The sequence below is a fragment of the Macrotis lagotis genome, chromosome 5, assembly GCF_037893015.1.
Source record: "Macrotis lagotis isolate mMagLag1 chromosome 5, bilby.v1.9.chrom.fasta, whole genome shotgun sequence".
In the NCBI taxonomy this organism is placed as follows: domain Eukaryota; kingdom Metazoa; phylum Chordata; class Mammalia; order Peramelemorphia; family Peramelidae; genus Macrotis; species Macrotis lagotis.
In genome coordinates this window covers 177,537,959-177,557,347 of record NC_133662.1, presented here as the reverse complement: position 1 = coordinate 177,557,347, position 19,389 = coordinate 177,537,959, and the positions used below count along the sequence as shown (strand labels likewise).

Sequence of the window (19,389 nt, the reverse complement as noted above, 5' to 3'; positions counted from 1 at the left end):
ATACTTTTTTTCCCAAATTGCAATTTAACTTCTGATTGGTTATTCATAGACTTTTTTTAGGTTTTTTTTTTTGCAAGGCAAATGGGCTTAAGTGGCTTGCCCAAGGTCACACAGCTAGGTAATTATTAAGTGTCTGAGACCAGATTTGAACCCAGGTACTCCTGACTCCAGGGCCGGTGCTCTGCGTCACCTAGACACCCCTATTCATGGACATTTCTAAACACAACTTTTGTCCTTGCTAGTTAATGTCCAGGCTAGGCATAGAGAGTTAAAATGATTTCTGACCTGGCCCATATCTCTTTACAATCAATTAACAAATATTTATTAAGCATATACAATGTGCTCAGCATTGTGATAGAAGCTAGTAATATAATTACAAAGACTGAAGCAATCCCTACTCAATAGGAGCTTACATTCTGTTTAATGAGACAATAAAGACAGAAATAAATGCATAAATAAATAAATGTAGCATCAACATAGAGCTGATACATACAAATATATACAAGTTAACAATTTCAAAGACAAATGTCTGGGTTCTTCTGAAGTCTCTGCCTTTTTATCACTGAGGCTGCAGGTAGGAGCAGTTAGGTGATACAGTGGATAGAGCACTGGTCATATCAGTCAGGAGTCAGGAGGCTGCAGGTATAAAGAACCTGGGAATTTTTTCATTTTTAAAGAAAAGATGACACTGAGCCAGCAATACCTAAGCCAGACAGTCAAGAATGAAGAACTGTTGTTTCTCTAAATGGGGAAGACAGAGGGATTGTCAAGAATGTAGTATAATGGTGTGTACCCCATGGATATAAAAATACCCCTGCTTTGACTGGAATTACTTAAAATATGTCTGTGTACAAAACTACATATATATATATATATATATATATATATATATATATATACACCCATATGTGCATGCATGTGTGATGTATGAATGGAAAGAGGAAAAAAAGAAGGGAAGAAAAGGAAGGGTGGGGATGGGGAGGGTAGAGGAGAGAGAAAGAGAGGAGAGAGGGAGAGTTCTTATCACAAAAAAATTCAGTATTTAATAGGTTGTTGGTTTGATAGTTTGAAGACAAATGAATTGTAACTACATTACATTGACCGTGAATTTCAACAAATTCTCTTTCTGATATTTTATTTTATTTTTTTTAGGTTTTTGCGAAGCAAATAGGGTTAAGTGGCTTGCTCAAGGCCACACAGCTAGGTCTTTCTGATATTTTAAATGAATTATTAGTGTAAAGAAAAACAAGGCTGAATCCTTTATTAGTATAAGGTCTAGTTTTAGTTTACTTTTTCTCTCTAGATGAAACAGGACATGCTTTTAAAATTTATTTTGAAACATTATAATTGAAATTTAGAAAAGATACATTGACCTACATCAGTGTATAAGGCAGCATCCATTGAGCATACATTGAAGAGATACAAGAATGGGGGTGAATGGGAGAGAGATGTCTTAATGTCCTATGAGAGATGTCTCAATGTCAACATCCTTTCTAAAATATGGTGCCAAAAACTGAACAAATATTCCAGTTAGTCTTGAACTGGGGCAGAGTGGGACTATTATTTCTCTGCATTAGGACACAATTGTTTTTATTAATGAAACTTAAAAATCTAAAAATCTCATTGTCAATCAGGAAGTCTGATTCTGCTGCTCACACAACAAGGTTGGACAGTGTTGGGAACTTTGGAATGCCCCTTTTCCCAACATCAATTCGTGGTTATCCTAGGAGTTATTTTGACTGTGTTTGTTGTAATGGGATGCCAACCTAGTGTTCAGTCACCAAACTCTAGGGAATGAGAATGGGGAAGGTCTTTTTAATTTATCTCCTGACTGGCTATTTACTCTAATTCTGTCTTCATTTCATTATCAATGGTACTTCTTTTCCTTTTTTATTCAATATTGGATTGAGTAAACAAAAATGATTCATTTGAACAGCATTATTATTGTATGATAGGCCCTCTAGATTAGTTGCGAATTGTGTTTCTTTCCAATCTGTCCTCCATACAATGAGATACTCCTAAAATGGTACAGTAAAAAAGGTGCTGAACCTAAAGTTAGGAAGATTTGGGTTCAATTCTGCCTCACTAATTTCCTAGCCATATGACCTTAGTTGTGTCAATTAATTTTTTTGTCCCAGTTTTCTCATCTGTAAAATGAGTATAATAATAGCAGTAGGGTTGTAGGGAATGTCAGATAGATGTTTTATAAACTCTATGTAAAGTATGGATCATTTTTTAGACTGAGAAAAATCCATAGCACCCTGTCCTCTCTACAATAAAATAGAAACTTTTCTCAGCATTTAAAGTGCTTCATAATCTGCTTCTAATTTGACCTCATGCATTGTAGAATCCAACTAAATTTATCTACTTGCTAAATCCATTACATGCCTTTCCACCACCGACCTCCTTGTGCTTGTTCAGGCTAGCTCCTGAAACTTTTAGTATGTCTTTTCTCCTCAGTCCCACCTACAGTATGTCATCATCCTTTTAAAAATATGGTACCAGAAACTAAGCAAAATATTCCAGTTAGGCTTGGATTAGGGCAGAGTACAGTGGGACTATTATCTCTCTGCTTTACGACACAATCCTTTTACTAATGAAACTTAAAACAACATTAGATTGTTTGAGCTGCCACATAACACTGTTGACTCATACTGAGATTTCACTCTATCAAAACCCTAAACTTTTTTTTTCATGAACCATTGTCTCATTTTACCTTCCCATAGCCTTTATTTGCACAATCATGGGATTAGTATTTATTCTTTAGGAGAAGCAGTTTAGCCTATTAATTAATTAATGACCTCAAAGTAAAAAAGATTTTGATTTGACTTCTTCCATTTAATATATTATGTGACCCTAAGCAATTTAACTTCTCAGTAACCCCATGAGACTACAAATCAAAAAAGAGCTCAAGATCTCCCTCAACAGTAGGAGTTTTCACAATAGGGATTCCATATGCTGATAAAAACCATATCTCTATTCAAAAATAAGTTACATTTTATTATAATTGATCTCCTTGAGAGGATGGTGTGATGGATGATTTTTTGGATTTTGATTCTTTCATGTAGTGCACGTAGCCCATCTTTCCTAGCACTGTGTGGTCTGCAAATCTGACAAGTATTCTGCTTTTGTTTTTGTTTTTGCAAGGCAATGGGGTTAAGTAACTTGCCCAAGGTCACACAGCTAAGTAATTATTAAGTGTCTGAAGTTGGATTTGAACTCAGGTCCCCCTGACTCCAGGGCCATCTATCCACTGCACCATTTAGCTGACTCTGACAAGTGTTCTCTTTGTCTTCATTCAAGTCACTGATTGAATAAAAAAGGAGTTGTAATGTTATAATATAAAAGCACTAGATTTAGAATACCTGGGTTTGAATTTTGGCTTTCTCAAAAGTAAAGTTTGACTAGATGAGTTCTAAAATTCCTTTTAGCTCTAAAACCTTAGAACTCTATGTTGAAAAGAAAAGACTGAAGGATAGGCACTCCCTTAGAGCTTCTCTAAGAGGTTGACATTAACCCACTGATTCCTTCTTTAGGTCTTTTCAGTCATCTAGGTCTATGTCCACCTAAAGGTATTTTTATCCATTCCACTTCAAGGGTATTGTTGGAGATTCCACAAAATGCCCTCTGTTATCCAGGTCCACCATATGTCTATGACATCTTTTTTGTTTGTTTTTAATATTTAGTATTTTATTTTTCCAGTTACATGCAAAATCAATATTTAACATTCATTTAAAAAACTCTGAGTTCCAAATTTTCTCCCTTCCTTCCCAAACCCCTTCTTTGAGAAGACAAGCAATTTGATATAGCCTATACATGTGTAGTCATGCAAAACATTTAGATAACAGTCATGTTGTGAAAGAAAATATAAACCAAATAAACCCTCAAAAAACAACAAATCCAAAACCCTAAGAAAATGAAGGAAAATTTAAAAAAATATGCTTCAATCTGTACTCAGACACCATTGGTTCTTTGTCTGGGGATAAGATAGCATTTTTCTTCTTAAGTCCTTCAGAGTTATTTTTGATTGTTGTAACGATGCGAATAGTTAAGTCATTCATAGCTGATCATCTTAAATTATTGCTGTCACTTTGCATCATAAGTCTTTCTAGGTTTTTTTGATATATGACGTCTTAATGATTACTAGTCTCAGAAAGGAAATTGGGTTAGGCTGGTATGACTCATTCATAATTAAGCCACATTGGCTTATAGCGATTGTTATTTCTCAAGTGCTGTTAAACCATCCCTTTAAACTTATTCTAGAACACAGATATCAAGCAAGTGATTCACAGGTTGATACAGTATACAGCATTTCCAAATGTGGCCTGAACCAAATTAAAATGTAATTGGGAAATATTTCACCAAATGAATATTTAAAATCTAATATTAAAAACTAAGACAGTAATTCTTCTGTGCCTATTAGCGACCCCACTTACTGTTTGAGTTTGATATGGTTGTTCTAAAATTTTACAGGGATTCAATGTCAAGCTTATTAAATAGCAATTCAAGGAATCCAACTTCATCTCCTTTTTGAAAATTCTGGAAACATTTGTCTATTCCTGGTTGTATGGCAACCTTAAGGATTTTTCTTGATTTTTCAAAGATTTCTGAGAATGGTTCAGAAATCACATATATGTTTTTAAGTAACCCTGGATGTAGTATGCCTGGGCCATAAGAGTTAGGGGCTCTCTTACTCTCCCTGTCTCTTATCTTGGATTTTAGTTCTTTGTTAATCATTTTTGACTTAACTTTTTCAAATTATAGGCCATTTCATTTGGTTAAAAAAATTGGAAGTAAAACAGGTACTGAGTAATTAATTAACTTTCCTTTCCCTCACCACCTATTACTACAATCCCATATCCAATAATTAGAGCGGCTATCATTATTTTGTTTTCCTTCTCCATCCTCAAATAGCTAGAAAAGTTCTTATTGCTGTCTTTAAAATTCACTAAATATATAAAGTAGAGGCACAGAGGATAGAATTATGTACTTTGAGCCAGGAAGTCTTGGGAGGCATATGATTTTGGATAAGTCAATTAACCTTTTATGTGATTTACTTCTTTGTACAGAAGCATAAGACTTCTTTAATACATTTTATGTAGATGCATTGCATTGGAGGATATGAATATTTTGTTTTGTGTCTGATACATATATCTCATGAGATGAATGGGTCAAAAGATCTGAACAAATTGGAAACTTAACTAGCATAATTCCAAATTATTTTACAGAATGGTTTGATCAACTCATACCTCAATTAAGAGATTGTGGGAAGATATACACACTCTCTTCAACATTTTTTGATTCCATCTTTACTAATTTGATGAGCTTAGATATGTTCTATTTTACATTTCTCTTTATTAGTACCTGGAATTTCTTCAAGGTGATTGATGCTTTTATAACTTCTTATAAAAATATTCATAACCTTTGGATCACTTATCTAATGGAAAATGATTCAGCCTTATGTATTTGTTTTCGTTGTTTGATTGATTTGATTGAATTTTTGGGACATCATTTTGGATTTTCTCAGCAAAGATACTAGGAGCGATTTGCCATTTCCTTCTCCAGCTAACTTTACAGATAAGGAAATTGAGGTAAATGGAGTTAAGTGATTTGCTTAGGGTCACAAAACTAGAAAGTGACTGAGTCTGGATTTGAACTCAAGTTTTCCTAACTGGCCCTCGAATCCACTGTAACACCTAGCTGCCCTCTATTTATTTGTAACAATTCCCTATAAATTTGGGATATCAAACATTTATCAGAGATACTTGATGCAAAGATTCTTATTCTAGTTGTCTTGGTTTTATTTATAGAGATTTGAAAGTTTATGTAGGGTATCCCAAAATTCTTAGTGCTATTTTAAGTTTTAATAGCTTAAAACAAATGTTAACATCATATATGGTCAAAACTATCCATTTTTTTGCAATTGACTCCAATCTTTATCTAATTATGAAGTCTTCTATTAACCACAGTTGTAAAAGCTATGACTTTCCATTTATACTTTATTTGCTTAATCATTTGGTATAAGATGTTGAGCTATTCCCATCTTCCACTGAATTCTTTTCACTTTTCTTATCCATTTTTAACAAATAGGGAATCTTTCTCAGTAATTTCTCTTAAGTCATTTGCTTCTCAGTCTTTCTAATCCAGTTTGTTTCCTGATCTTTTCTTATTATTTTTTAGGTATTATAATATTGTTTGGATGACTAGTAAATCTGGCAACATTAATGATTAATAACAATAACTAACATTTATAAAGTATTCACTGTACTCACTACATGCCAGGTACTGTACTAAGCACTTTATGATTATCTGATTCTCTTGACAACTCGAGGATGTCATTTTATTATAATCCCCATATTACAACTGAGGAAACTGAAACAAACAGAAATTAAATGACTTGCTAAAGGTCACATAACTAATGTCTGAGTTAGAATTTGAACTAAGTTTTCCTGATTCAATTTATCCACTGAATCACTTAGCTGTTAATTTGTTTTCTCCTCCCTACTCTATTATCTTCTTTAAAAATCTTATATAGATAGCATATATTTATTCTAGACCATTTGTTCCTCCAAATAAGTTTCAATATTTTTTAGCATTAAAATGAAATTCTTTTATACTTTGATTTGCATAACACTGAATTTGTAGAGTAATTTGGATATTGTCATTTTCTTATATTGGTACAGTCTAGGCATGAGTGAATGATGATCATTCCCAATATTTGTCTTTTATTTCTATAGAAAATTTCATAGTTTTGTTTGTATTACTTGTATATTTTTAGGCTAATTCCCATATATTTTATGCATCTTATCATTACTATGAATGGAATTTATTCTTCTACCATTCCCTTCTTATTTTTGTTAGAATTATGTGAGAAAAACACAATGATTTTTGTGGATTTATTTGTATCTCAATAGTGTACAGACTTGTACACTAAAAAGACTTTATTAGCTTCTTTGTTGATTTTCTACACTTTTCTCTAAGTGAATCAATATTTGTCTATAAATGGAAGATTTTGCTTTCTCTTTACAATGCTTATTTACTTGCTTTTTTCTTGTTGCTATAGAAAAACCTGTTTATTTTTTTAATTACTATATCATATCCCTGTCTTTGCCCTGAATTTATTGGGAAAGTTTTCAGAGTCATGACTGCAAATAATACTGACTTTTAAGCTCTGCTCCCCTTTCTTTATCTTTAAATACATTTTTGACTACAATGTCAGAACTTAATCCTGGAGAATCTCTCATGCTTCTTGACTTTGTAGAATCTAGCCATTTCTCAAATCTAGGATTCATTTTTTACTTCATCGTATGTTCCTTTTCTTATTTAATTACAATCTATATTATTGGTCAATCCTCCTAGGGTTCCTGTCATTTTTATTTTGTCAATCACTTACTCCTTTATAGATAGAAAAGACACATTCTTAAGTCAAAAAATCCATTTTGTTTGGCATGCAAAGAAATGCCATAATTAGAAATAATCTAATATAGTATAAAAGGGCACCAAGGAAGAACTCTTGTTTTATAGGTAATATCTCTCTTTTGGTTGTAAACAAAACTTTCTCTTCCCAAGTCCTTAAGAACTTTAAAAAACATTTTCATTCCTGATCAAAGGTGCTTTTCTGGTGTGTTGACAGTTATTCCATAAGATTTTCAACCTGCTCTTTGAGTCACAGGATCATATATCTAGTGGTGGACCAGACCCGAGAGACCTCCTACATCAATTACCTCCTTTTACATATGAAGGAACTGAGAGCTAGAGAGGTTAACTGATTTGCCAGGGCTTTAGTGTCATTGTTAGGATTCAGACTTCTTTCTTGTGAAGTCAAGTTCAACTCTCTTTATATTACACTATTCTAGTCAAATGAAAATCTCAAATTTTCTTTATGAAATGATATGAACCAAAAGCAAAAATCTGGTTTTACAATGTAGGCCAAATATTATTATACAAACATAATGCAAGGATATAATGTTATCACAGAATTTTAAGTTTGGGTATAATTACTTTGGGTATAATTATACACACAGGGCAGGATTGAATCCAGGTATTCTGAGTGATAAAGAGATAGACTACCCTCAGATTTTAAAAAATACAGCATGGCCACACTTTAATCTAGGATATAGAGACAAATGGAACTATTGAAATCATTCTCTGTAACAGTGAGAGAGATACACTAAATATCATTTTGAATGTAAGGAACATGATTTGGTCTCTAGTATGACCTGATCTAGGGTTTAAACAAGGCAGTTCATAATGAAGTTTCTGAAGAAGCTGCTTTGTTTATTTGACAACTCTACATCTCTAATATTCTTTTTTTCTCATTCTTTTTCTCAAATAAAAAGGCTGCAGACATACTACTTCACCTTTAAGAAAGCTTAGTTTTACTTTAAAATCTAACTTTCAAATGAAATCATTTTCTACTTACTTAGAAAGGGGCAACATTACTTTTCCTGATATTTCATAATATTTCACAAGCACAGTCACACCAAAAAAATATAATTGCTTTCCCAAATCACATTTATGTCACTTCATAACTTAGAAGAAGGACCAGTGGATATTTGTGAAGAGGAAGAGGTAATAATGGTTCATAGAAGATTCAAAAGTGGTTCCTTTCCTTGTAGTAGAGGCATTAAGGCCAAGAGGAAGTGGATCTGGTTTATGGCATAGAATCTCAGCATCATTTATTGCAAGAAAAAATGAGCACACTGCTACAGCACTGTATTTTGCCAAAGGCATTTCATTTCATGAGTCATCTAAAGTTTAGTGTTTGGGGTTTTTTTAAGCTTCTGTTTGATTCAAGAACAACACTACTAACCAACTTTGGTTTAGGCTTGACCCATCTTTAACTTGGAGAAATCAGACAGTGTTTTAAGGCAAGAAGCGACTATGGAAAGGCAAACTCAAGAAAACATGTTGGTGGTCTTAACATTAGCAAATATAAATTGCTACACAATTGATTCAGAGGTAATTAGAATAATAAATATAGCTCACATTTATATATCACTTTTAAGGCAGTAGAGGTATAATTATTCCCATTTTATGGTTTAGGAAATAAAATCAAAACAGATCACATGGCTTGTCTTAGGTCATGCAGTAAGGGTCAAAGTGAAATCTTATATCCATTATCTCACATTACCTCAACATGCAGCAGTAATTGTGATGGTGACAAAAATGAAGGAATGGGTTATGAGGTTGCTTAGTTTGATGCCTATGCAAAGAGAAAGTCTTAAATTAATCCAAGTAAGGAAATAAACTTGGGGATTAATGCACACCTTTTATTCTTAATAAAGGCTAAAGATGCCTCAAAATTTCCATTTTAACAGATATTTAAATTTGTCAATCAACAAAACTCTAAGTTTATACATGACTGACCAGTTCCTATTTAACTGTAATTTAAAAGATAAATGTAAAGTAGGCATCTAAAGTCATCTGATCCAAATAGGAAAAAGGAAACCTGACCAACAAAAGTACTCTTGACTGAAATATTTTATTAAATAAACAATGCTATTTGATTCCAGAATTCAGGTCAATATTCATGCATTCCAAGAAATCTTACATGAGTAATCCTACCATCCAATTATCTTTCATTACATTTGTTTGCCCTGGGTTTGTATTCCCTGATTATTAAAAGTCTATAGCTTATTACCATATACTTTATATTCTGTTGTTTCCAATGGCTCCCTGTCACTGATAAGATCAAATAAAAACACCTTTGTCAGTTGAAAATTTTTATATTCTGGTTCTTTCCAGTCTTTTAACATTTAACATACTGCTTCCCCTCTACACACTCTATGGCCTAGCCATAGTGGTTTAATTGCTGTTCTTCACTTAGGATATTCTATGTTTTCCTTTCTATGTACCAGCTACCATGCCTGGAATCCTCTCCCTTCTAATCTCAGTTCTCTAAGTTCTATTACCCTCAAGAGATCTTTCCTTGTTCCCATTGTTATTAATACCTTCTCCGGTAAGGTCAACACCTATATACTCTGCATTTATCATGTATGCACTGACATATACAAATATGTACTCTGAAATATTGCACTAAGACTTTTGGAGCACCCTGTGTATATAAACATATAGATACACATATGTGTGTATGTGTATCTAAACTTAGATATATACATGTATATTAAAAATACATGCATGTGTATAATAGATACACACACATGTATATGCCACACACCCTATTTAAGTTTAAAGTCCTTGTAAGTATATGTTTGAAGACTGTTCTTGATTTTTGGTTTTGGTTTTTTGATACCTCTAATGCTTAGCACAGTCCATGATTGATTAAGGAATCAATTAAGAAGTGATTAAGAAATACTTGTAGATTAACTGATGGGCATTTATCTCATTCTTAGTTGGATTATAAATTCTCCACGAAGACAATTTCTTCTACTGTTTTCACAACTCTCACGAAAGTCACTGAGGACAGTGCTGTACAAGCATAAGGCACTCAATAAATGCCTGTGGAGTTAGGAATGAACACATATAAAGGCAAAGAATGAAAGTTCACTTTACTGTTCCAAAAATATTTCAGATAAATATTGTTTTTCATTAAGTTAGATTTACTCTAACTACTATGTTTACAAGAGATCATAAGTACAAATTATACAGTCAATAAAATTCTAATATATATATTCATATATATATATATATATATATAAAATGGTCTGTGTTCTTATAGTACAATATGGAAAAATTCTAACATTAAGGCATAGAACTATTACCAGCTGAACACATACAAAAAAGCTATTAAACTGCAGAATCATTCCTTTTTAATTCCTTTATTTCACCCATTTAGCACTCTCTTTTAACCCCCATAATCCCTTTTTAACATTCTCCCTGTCAACCCTTCTTTTTTAAGATCAAATCAAAACAAAGAATTCAGGCAAACATTTTGAACATTATTATACTGTCTAAAATCATTTTTATCAAATACACAGGCATCATGAAAATAAATCTATTGATTCTTAACAGAATGAACTACAGAAAATAAAAGAGAATTACCTCTGAGTAATTTGGTGAGAGATATTTCCCATTGTATTTGGCAATGCTCTGTAGAATTTTCAAGGCCTTTTCTCCTTTCTTCCGAGTGATTAGCCATCTGGGAGACTCAGGAACCACCCTGTCAAAGTAAAGAAATTGGTAAAGTTTGTCTAGATTTATCAAAATTTTGATGCTAATGTTTAGTTTATTTTTCCCCCTCTCTTCAAATGGGATCTTGCTATTGGCTTTAAAAAAAAGCAACCAATCAAAAACTCAAATGCAAACTCTGAAAATGCTAAGGTCAGGTAGTAAGTAAGTAGGTCAAGGAAAATTTCACTGATTGATATTTTCTGCTAGTTTATCTTTAAAAAGACTTACTTATTTGATGACTTTTTGATGACATATTAATGATAAAGCATTTGGCAAATTGTATAAATTAAAGCAGCTTAAGGAAATGAAACAGTTTTATCTCCCTATCCTTGTTTCTTCAAGAAGGAAAGCTTGAAGAAGTAGGTCATAGTGAATTCTTACTAACATAATTAGATAAATTACTAATAATTTTTCTACTCTATATGAATTTCTAATTGCTACCTTGTTAACCTTTGCTTAATACTATCTAAGATAATAAACTAATTCTGAATGGACTATAATTAATAAAGTAAATATATCTATACCAGTAAGACTATTGTCATCAAATTATGAAAAGAATCAGTTTGTTTGATTTTGTTGCTTTTTAAAAATAAAACTGTCATTTTGTAAGATTTTATGAAATAACTAAAAGTGACAAATGCCATGCTTTATTATTTCATGCTTTTTGAAAAACCAACATACAACAAAATCATCTTAGTTAGTTTTCAAAGTTTCAAACCTGAGACACATTTTTTGAGAATTTAGAAAACTCTCCTTTACTTTTTATTTTATTAGGATACTAACTTCAAAGTATTATACTTCCTTAAGGAGTACATTAACATAGCAATAACATGACCATATTACCAGTAATAGAGAAGGAACAGAAAGTTTGGTAACGTGATGGCTAGCTGAATCCCTTGCCATCTGGGAATGAGGTAGGCAATTCCAGGGATAATTATGATTCCAAGAGTGAAGAACATCTGAATCACGATTCCCACAATTCTTCTCTGTTTTGAACCAACCATTTCTGTCACTGAAAGGAGAAAAACATAAGAGCTTAAGAATGAACTTTAGAATAGAAATACTTTAGATCAATAACATCCCTTAAGCACTGGATATATATTTGTTTTGTTTTTGATTTTTGGTAGCATTAGAACTACCACTGAAATCATGAGCAAAATAGTCTGCAGATAAATAACAATCCAAATATTTATGTATTGCAATTTACAATTTGATAATATAGGTAGTCAGAATAATATTACTTCAATATTTTTTGGAGGCAATTGATATTAAGTGACTTGCCCAGGATCACTTAGCTATTATGTGTCTGAGGCTAGATTTGAACTCATGAAGATTCCAAGTCCAAAGGTCTATCCACTGTTCCACCTACCTACCCTAATATGAGAACATGCCCCTTACTTTCTCATGTTTTCACAGAGATGACCTTGTTAGGCATATATGTTGATAGTAGCTACCAGCTCAGTCATTTTTGGGGGCAATACTACTATAAATTGTCTTTTTATTTTCTTGTTATTTTATTACTTTCTTTAAGTTAATCTTGAAAACTGATTAATGGATGCCTTTAAAATGATTTTCTATGTATTTGGTCAAGTCTAGTTTCTCTTCTGAATTTACTCTTCATAAATGCCATTCTATGTTGTCATAAAAGTGCTACCAGGTACTGAAATGATAGGGACCAAATGAAATCACTATCACTAAGGATATAGAATTGATTATGAACAACACTGAAAACTCTCCATTTCACATTTATTTGCATTCTCCTAGTTTCATTTATATATGTTTTGGGAATAGTTTGTCTTATCTGGGATTCATGCTGTGCAAAATCATTTTCTTCTCAACTGCTTTCTGCTTGCAATGTCTGAACATCCTTCTGTCTCATGTTTTTCACATTAGTCTGAGTGATAAATATGTACTGGCTACCATGTCTGGAGTCCACTCCCTTCTAATCTAAACCTAAGTTCTATTACCTTCAAGAGACCTTCCCTTCTTCCTACTGATATTACTACCTTCTCCTCTAAGGCATTTTTAGGAGTCATCTCCCTTATCATGTCAAGGAATCATAAGAGTCTCAGAAGTATAAATGACTTCATAAGTCATCTAATATAGTTCACACTTGAGGAAGACTCCTCTCTTTCAACCAGTTTCCTAGAGAATAAATTCCAATTTTCTAGTACACACATACTTATCTTTTCTTTTTCTTTTTTTTTTTTTTAGGGTTTTTTTGGCAAGGCATTGGAGTTAAGTGGCTTGCCCAAGGCCATACAGCTAGGTAATTATTAAATGTCTGAGGTCGGATTTGAACTCAGGTACTCCTGACTCCAGGGCTGGTGCTCTATCCACTGTACCACCTAGCCACCCCCCAGTAATTTTTAAATTATCTTTTTTGAATCTGTTTTCCAGATCAGTTGTTTTTACAATGAGATATTCCACATTTTCTTCTAGGTTGTCATTCTTTTGGTGTTGAAATGTTGTGTTTTGACTTCTCATAAAATCAACAACTTCCTTTAGATCCATTCTACATCTGAAGGATTTGTTTCCCTCGGAGAACTTTCTTATCTCTTTTTCCATCTGACCAATTCTGCTTTTTAAAGCATTCTTCTCCTCAATAACTTTTTGAACTGTTTTATCCATGTGACTTATGCTGGTTTTTAACATGTTATTTTCTAAAGCATTTTTTTGGATCTCTTTGACTAAGCTGCTGACTTCCTTTTCATGTTTTTCCTGTATCTCTCTCATTTCTTTTCCCAATTTTTCTTCTCTCCCTTACTTGATTTTCAAAATCTTTTTTGAGCTCTGTCATAGCCTGAGCCCAATTTCCATTTTTCTTGGAGTCTTTAGATGCAGAAGCTTGTACTTCCTCATCTTCAGATTGAGTATTTTGATCCTTCTTGGGATCATAGACAATGTATTTCTCTATGGTGTTCCTCTGTTTTCTGTTTACTCATTTCTCTAGCCTGTGCCTGGTTTGGGGGGTGCTTCCTGAGCTTTTGAGGATTATTGGGACACCCCCTCCAAAGGATCTCATTGTGTGAAGCTTTGGCTTCCCTCCTGGTTTGTGAATGACCACAAGTGCACCCCTCTGCCACAGGGCTGAGATGAGGGAGGGCCTGCTGTTCTATGGGGGGGCCTAGACTGCAATCAGGATCTGAATGTGGTCAGAGCCCCAGTGTCCTGTTCCAGGCACAGAGGACATACCTCAGAAGTCTCTCTCCACTCCCCTACCTTCTGTAGGCTGAGCACTCAAGGCTCAGTTGCCTGGGGGCTCCTGCTTATCCGCTTGGCCTGCTTCCGTTTCCTGGATCTGGACTGCCTAGGCCACCACTGCTGGCTGAGTGCTCTGAGGGCTGGGATTTGTGTGCTCACTCTGGCAGAGGTCCCCCCTTACTGATCTTCCAAGTTGTGCATGGTGCTCCCCAGGGTGTAAGTCAGGAAAGTGCCCCTGCTGCCATGACTTGTGGCTCCCAGGCACCCTGGGGCTGCCTCTAGGCAACTGAAGTTCCTTCACTCTGGCAGGCTGCCTCTCTAACCCTGTGGAGTGGAGCCTTTTTACTACTTTCCAGGTTACCTTGGTCTGGAGAATTGCCTCACTGGATCCCTCTGTGGTTCTGTCTCTCAAAAATTTAGAGTCATAATTTTGTGATTTTTGAAATATTATAGAGAGATCACCTAAGAGAGGCTCTTCTCCTGTCACCATCTTGGCTCTGCCCCTGATCTGCCCTCACTTCTGGCAGTTCTCCCTTTTCCCTAATTTTCTGTCAGTTAAGAAAGATTTATATATTCAACTGATTTTGTATATTATTCCCTTTTTGATCCAATACTGATGAGAGTAAGGTTCAATGATGTACCGTCTCATCTTCCCCTCTACTGTAATAGTTCTTTTGTCCTTCTTCATGTGAAATAATTTATTCTGTTCTATCTCTGTCTTTCTTCTGCATCCATTGCATTCCTCTTTCGTATTCCTTAATCTTTAATGTCATTTTCTTAAATTCACCTTATGCCTGCATGCTCTGCCTATATATATATATATATATATATATATATATATATATATATATATATATTCCCTTCTAGCTATACTATTAGTGGTACAATTCTTATAAATTACAAGTAACATCTTTCCATGTAGGGATGTAAACAGTTTAGCTCTATTGAATTTCTTATGTTTTCTTTTCCCTTTTCACCCCTTTATGCTTCTCTTAGGTCTTGATATTATAGATTAAACCTTCTTTTGAAAGCTTGAAATCCTTCTGTTTCATTGAATTATTCTTTTTTCCCCTTGAAGTAGAATGCTTAATTTTGCTGATTAGGTGATTCTTGGTTGTAGTTCTGGCTCCACCTTCTGGAGTATCATGTTCCATGACCTCCTATCTTTTAATGTAGAAGGTGCTAAATCCTGCATAATTCTGATCATGGCTCCCTTATATTTGAATTGTTTCTTTCTGGTCATCTGCAGTATTTTTCCCTTGGATGATAGTTCCAAAAAACTCTAAAAGCTTCTTGGGGTTTTTATTTTGGAATCTATTTCCTGAGGTTATTAATGGATTCTTTTGATTCTAATTTGTCCTCTGGTTCCAGGATATCAGTTTTCCTTGATAATTTCTTGAATGATATTGTCCAAGTAAGTACCTATGGCTTTTAAGTAGCCTAGTGATTTTTACATTATCTCTCCTGAATCTATTTCCCAGGTCAGTTGTTTTTCCAATGAGGTATTTTCTTCTATTTTTCCAGTGAGGTATTTTCTTCTATGCTTTTCAATTCTTTTGAATTTGTTTGATTGATTCTTAATATCTCATTGGCTTCCACTTTTCCAATTCTAACTTTTAAGGAATTGTTTTCCTCAGTTAGCTTTTGTACCTCCTTTTACATTTGGCCAGTTGTACTTTTAAAGAAATTATTTTCTTCAGTAGATTTTTTGCCTCTCCTTTTCCATTTGATCAATTTTACATTTTAAGCAACTGTTTTCTTTTTCTAAGCTGTTAACTCTTTTTCATTATTTTATTGCATCATTCTCATTTCTTTTCCCAATTTTTCTTCTACTTCACATATTTGATTTTTTTAAGTTCCTTTAGTCTTTTTTAAGTTCCTAAGTCCTAAGTCTTTAAAGATATGAGACCCTTTCCCTTTTTTCTTTGGGGTTTTGCTCATAGGTGCTTTGATACTGTTGTCCTCCTCTGAATTTGTCTTGATCTTCTCTGTCATTATAACAATTTTCTCTGATCAGGTTCTTTTTGTTATTGTTGTTTGCTCATCTTTTTTGGTTTTCATTCTTTCTTTTAACTTTGAACTCTGCTCCTGGAGGGGAAGGAGCACTGTTTCAAGCTTTTTGTACCCAGGACTTCAGATCCTGACTGTTTAGCTGGTGCTATACTGATGTTTCCCTAAAGTCTATGGATGGTCCTTCTGTCTGGTGCTGCACTGAGTGGGTGGAATAGGAGGTAACTTGTGCTGCTAGAAGCCATAGGAGTCTGGCAGCTTACTGGTACTCAGACAGGATCCTAGTTCTGGTATCTGGTGTCTGTTGAAAGTGATGGGACACTCCTGCATTGGCTTCTGCCTATTTGCCCAAGGCTACACTGAAGCAAGTGTGTGTGTGTTGGGGGGGGGGGGTCCAGTGCTAGCAGCTGCCTATTTGTCTGACTATTCTGGATTATGTGTGTGTGTGGTCCCAGCTCTGTATGTGCCCATGGCTTAGGTGTTTGGTTTACTCTACTTGTTTGTTCAGGGCTATGCTAAAGCACATGGAAGTTCCCAGAATTGGCATCTACCCATTTAAGTGGTTATGCTGAGTTATGTGGGGGGTCCAAATGTTGGCATTTGCCTGCTCTACCACATTGGGGCACAAGATCTGCCCCAGGTTTGCTGTGGTGGGACTTACTGCTGGCTTCCTTTCCTGAGCTGAGCTTCCCTTTCCCAAAGGAGACAGATCTTTCCTGCTGACATTGAAAGTTTCTTAGTCTAAGAGATTACTTTACCTCATTTTTTGCTGGTTCTACTGTTCCATGATTTGTTTAGGGGAACTATTTTATGGTTGTTTGAAGATGAATGTAGGAGAGTTACAGCGATTTCTGCTTACTCCACCATCTTGCCTCTGGGAAGTCCTACTATATCTGTTCTTTCTTGTTATTTGGCAAAGGAAAATTGGAGGCAAAATGGCCTTGTAAGCTTTCTAGAAGCTTGTCTCTGAGATGCACCTTGTTTACCCTGGCACAGTATTGAATTGGCCTGGCCATATCCTTAAACAAGGGACCTATACTGTACTCAGAAGTGAATTCTGGTTGAAAGAATGTTTGAACCTACTCTCCCCAGTGACCAGCGTATAGAGGGAAGTACATGCTATGATTGGAGGGTGTTTTCATACTTTGGCTCTTTCTACATCTTATTGATAAATATCCCTATGTAATAGCTAATTGATGTTAATTGATATTAAGAAGAAAGCTGAGAGGAGAGACAATAACTGGCACTACAAATATTATTGAAGCAGTAATTACTGGAGACTGATATTAGGGGAAACACATCAGAATGGGATTTCAAGCTAACAGCATCAGAATTACTCCTCAGAATTGCTAATGAACTTTGAGGGAGAAATGTAGTCTTGTTATGGAGATTCCACATGCCAATGGACCCCTCAAAACTTATATCCTTATTACATTCACATAAGTTTATTTTATGAATGTAAGATACCATCATCATGATTTCCCACCACCAATTTTTAACCTATGCTATTTCTTTTGAATAAGATTTTTTTTTTTTACTTTTGTGTAAGGATAGGAATGGCAGATCACTGGGTTCCCTTTCAATTATCAAATTCCTTGAGTCTGATTTATATGTCTTATTATGTGCTTTGATTTTCAAGAAAAAAGGAACATTTCAACCTTGTTGTATGAGATGACAGCTTTTAAAGAATTCATTGTTGCAGAAATAAATCAAAATATAATTTTTGACTTTATTGTTAAAATTCCTGTTTGATGTCAAGAACATATCTGATACCCACTTAGTAACCATCATTCAAACAGGAAAGAGATGGTAATTGAACTGAAATGTGTTAGAATTATGGTATAATATAGCTCTCTGAGGGTTCAATTAATGTTTATTGAATTAAGTTGGACTTACCAATAACATAAGATGTCATCCATGTTCCCTTTCCAAAAACACCTTGTAGAAAGCGAAAGATCACAAACACAGGAAAGTTTGGAGCAAATGCCACAACGATACCACTTACTCCCACACCAAAACAGGATATTAAATATATAATTAGTCTTCCATACCTTTTTGAGAAAGAAAGAAAAATCACTTCAAATCATTCTTCAACAAAATACAAATAACAAATACCATAAACATATACAAAAATGATGTCATGTGTAGAATCAATTCCTTTATAATTATAATATTGAATGAATACAATGAACATCTATGATTTAAAGACAAGTTGGGGAGGAAAAAGCACTTGACTAAGCAGAAGTTTTCTTAATAAAAAAATCAAATGAGATTTTTTTCTATTACTGTTTTTCAAAATTTTCCTAAAATATCATTTTGATTCTCTATTAGAATCCTCTTGTAAAGGCTAACAGTGGTCCAAAGACAGTCCTTGCTTCATGAAGGTCATGCTACCAAATTACATGCTTTGATAGAACTTATCACACTGAGGATTAACAGAGTACCCATCTAAACGTATATAGAGACATTCATCATCAGAAAGGTTGACTACCAGGCAATGAATTTTTCAACAATAGTAATTAATACAACTTGAAGGAACTATGATGATTGTTTGAAGAAGTTCCCAAACCAACAAAATTATGGATTTTTCCCCAGAAGTAATAAATAATTCACTAATGCAATTCATGAGAATAGCATTGAAAAACATTCAGGTTATAAATAGGATTTGCTTTGTTTTTCAAAAATAGGATGCTTATTGCTTTAGATAAGAAAGAGAACAAGAAAAACTGGAAAAGGTGGGGGGGAGTTGGACATCAAACAGGAAAGAGGATCTGCTGACAGAGTCTGGGTTCTAGATTTGTATTCTCAAGATATTATGGGGAAAACTTTTAAGAGATCTGGAAAGACAAAGACAAGAATTGTACATAGTGAAAAGCTTTAGATAATGGATTTAGATTACTGGAAAGATTGCCCAATGCTGATGGAAACATGGATTTATTACCTAAATCATCCAAGTAAAACATGGATCAAGGTAAGTTGTCAGTTTAACAAGCATTTATTTATTAAGTGCAGGTACTACCTTAAACACTAGATATAGATATA

General features: G+C 34.1%; 1 protein-coding gene across 1 annotated transcript in view; it reads right to left on the bottom strand.

The window, feature by feature from the left end:
- The window catches only part of LOC141488155 (solute carrier family 22 member 3), a 130,657-nt gene that overhangs the window by 54,395 nt on the left and 56,873 nt on the right, over positions 1-19,389 (bottom strand). The window contains exons 3-5 of the mRNA XM_074187975.1: positions 18,244-18,398; positions 11,977-12,145; positions 11,005-11,122 (exon numbers count right to left, since the gene is read on the bottom strand). Of these exons, the coding sequence (XP_074044076.1) occupies positions 11,005-11,122; positions 11,977-12,145; positions 18,244-18,398 (442 nt within the window). The remainder of the gene's footprint in view (positions 1-11,004; positions 11,123-11,976; positions 12,146-18,243; positions 18,399-19,389) is intronic.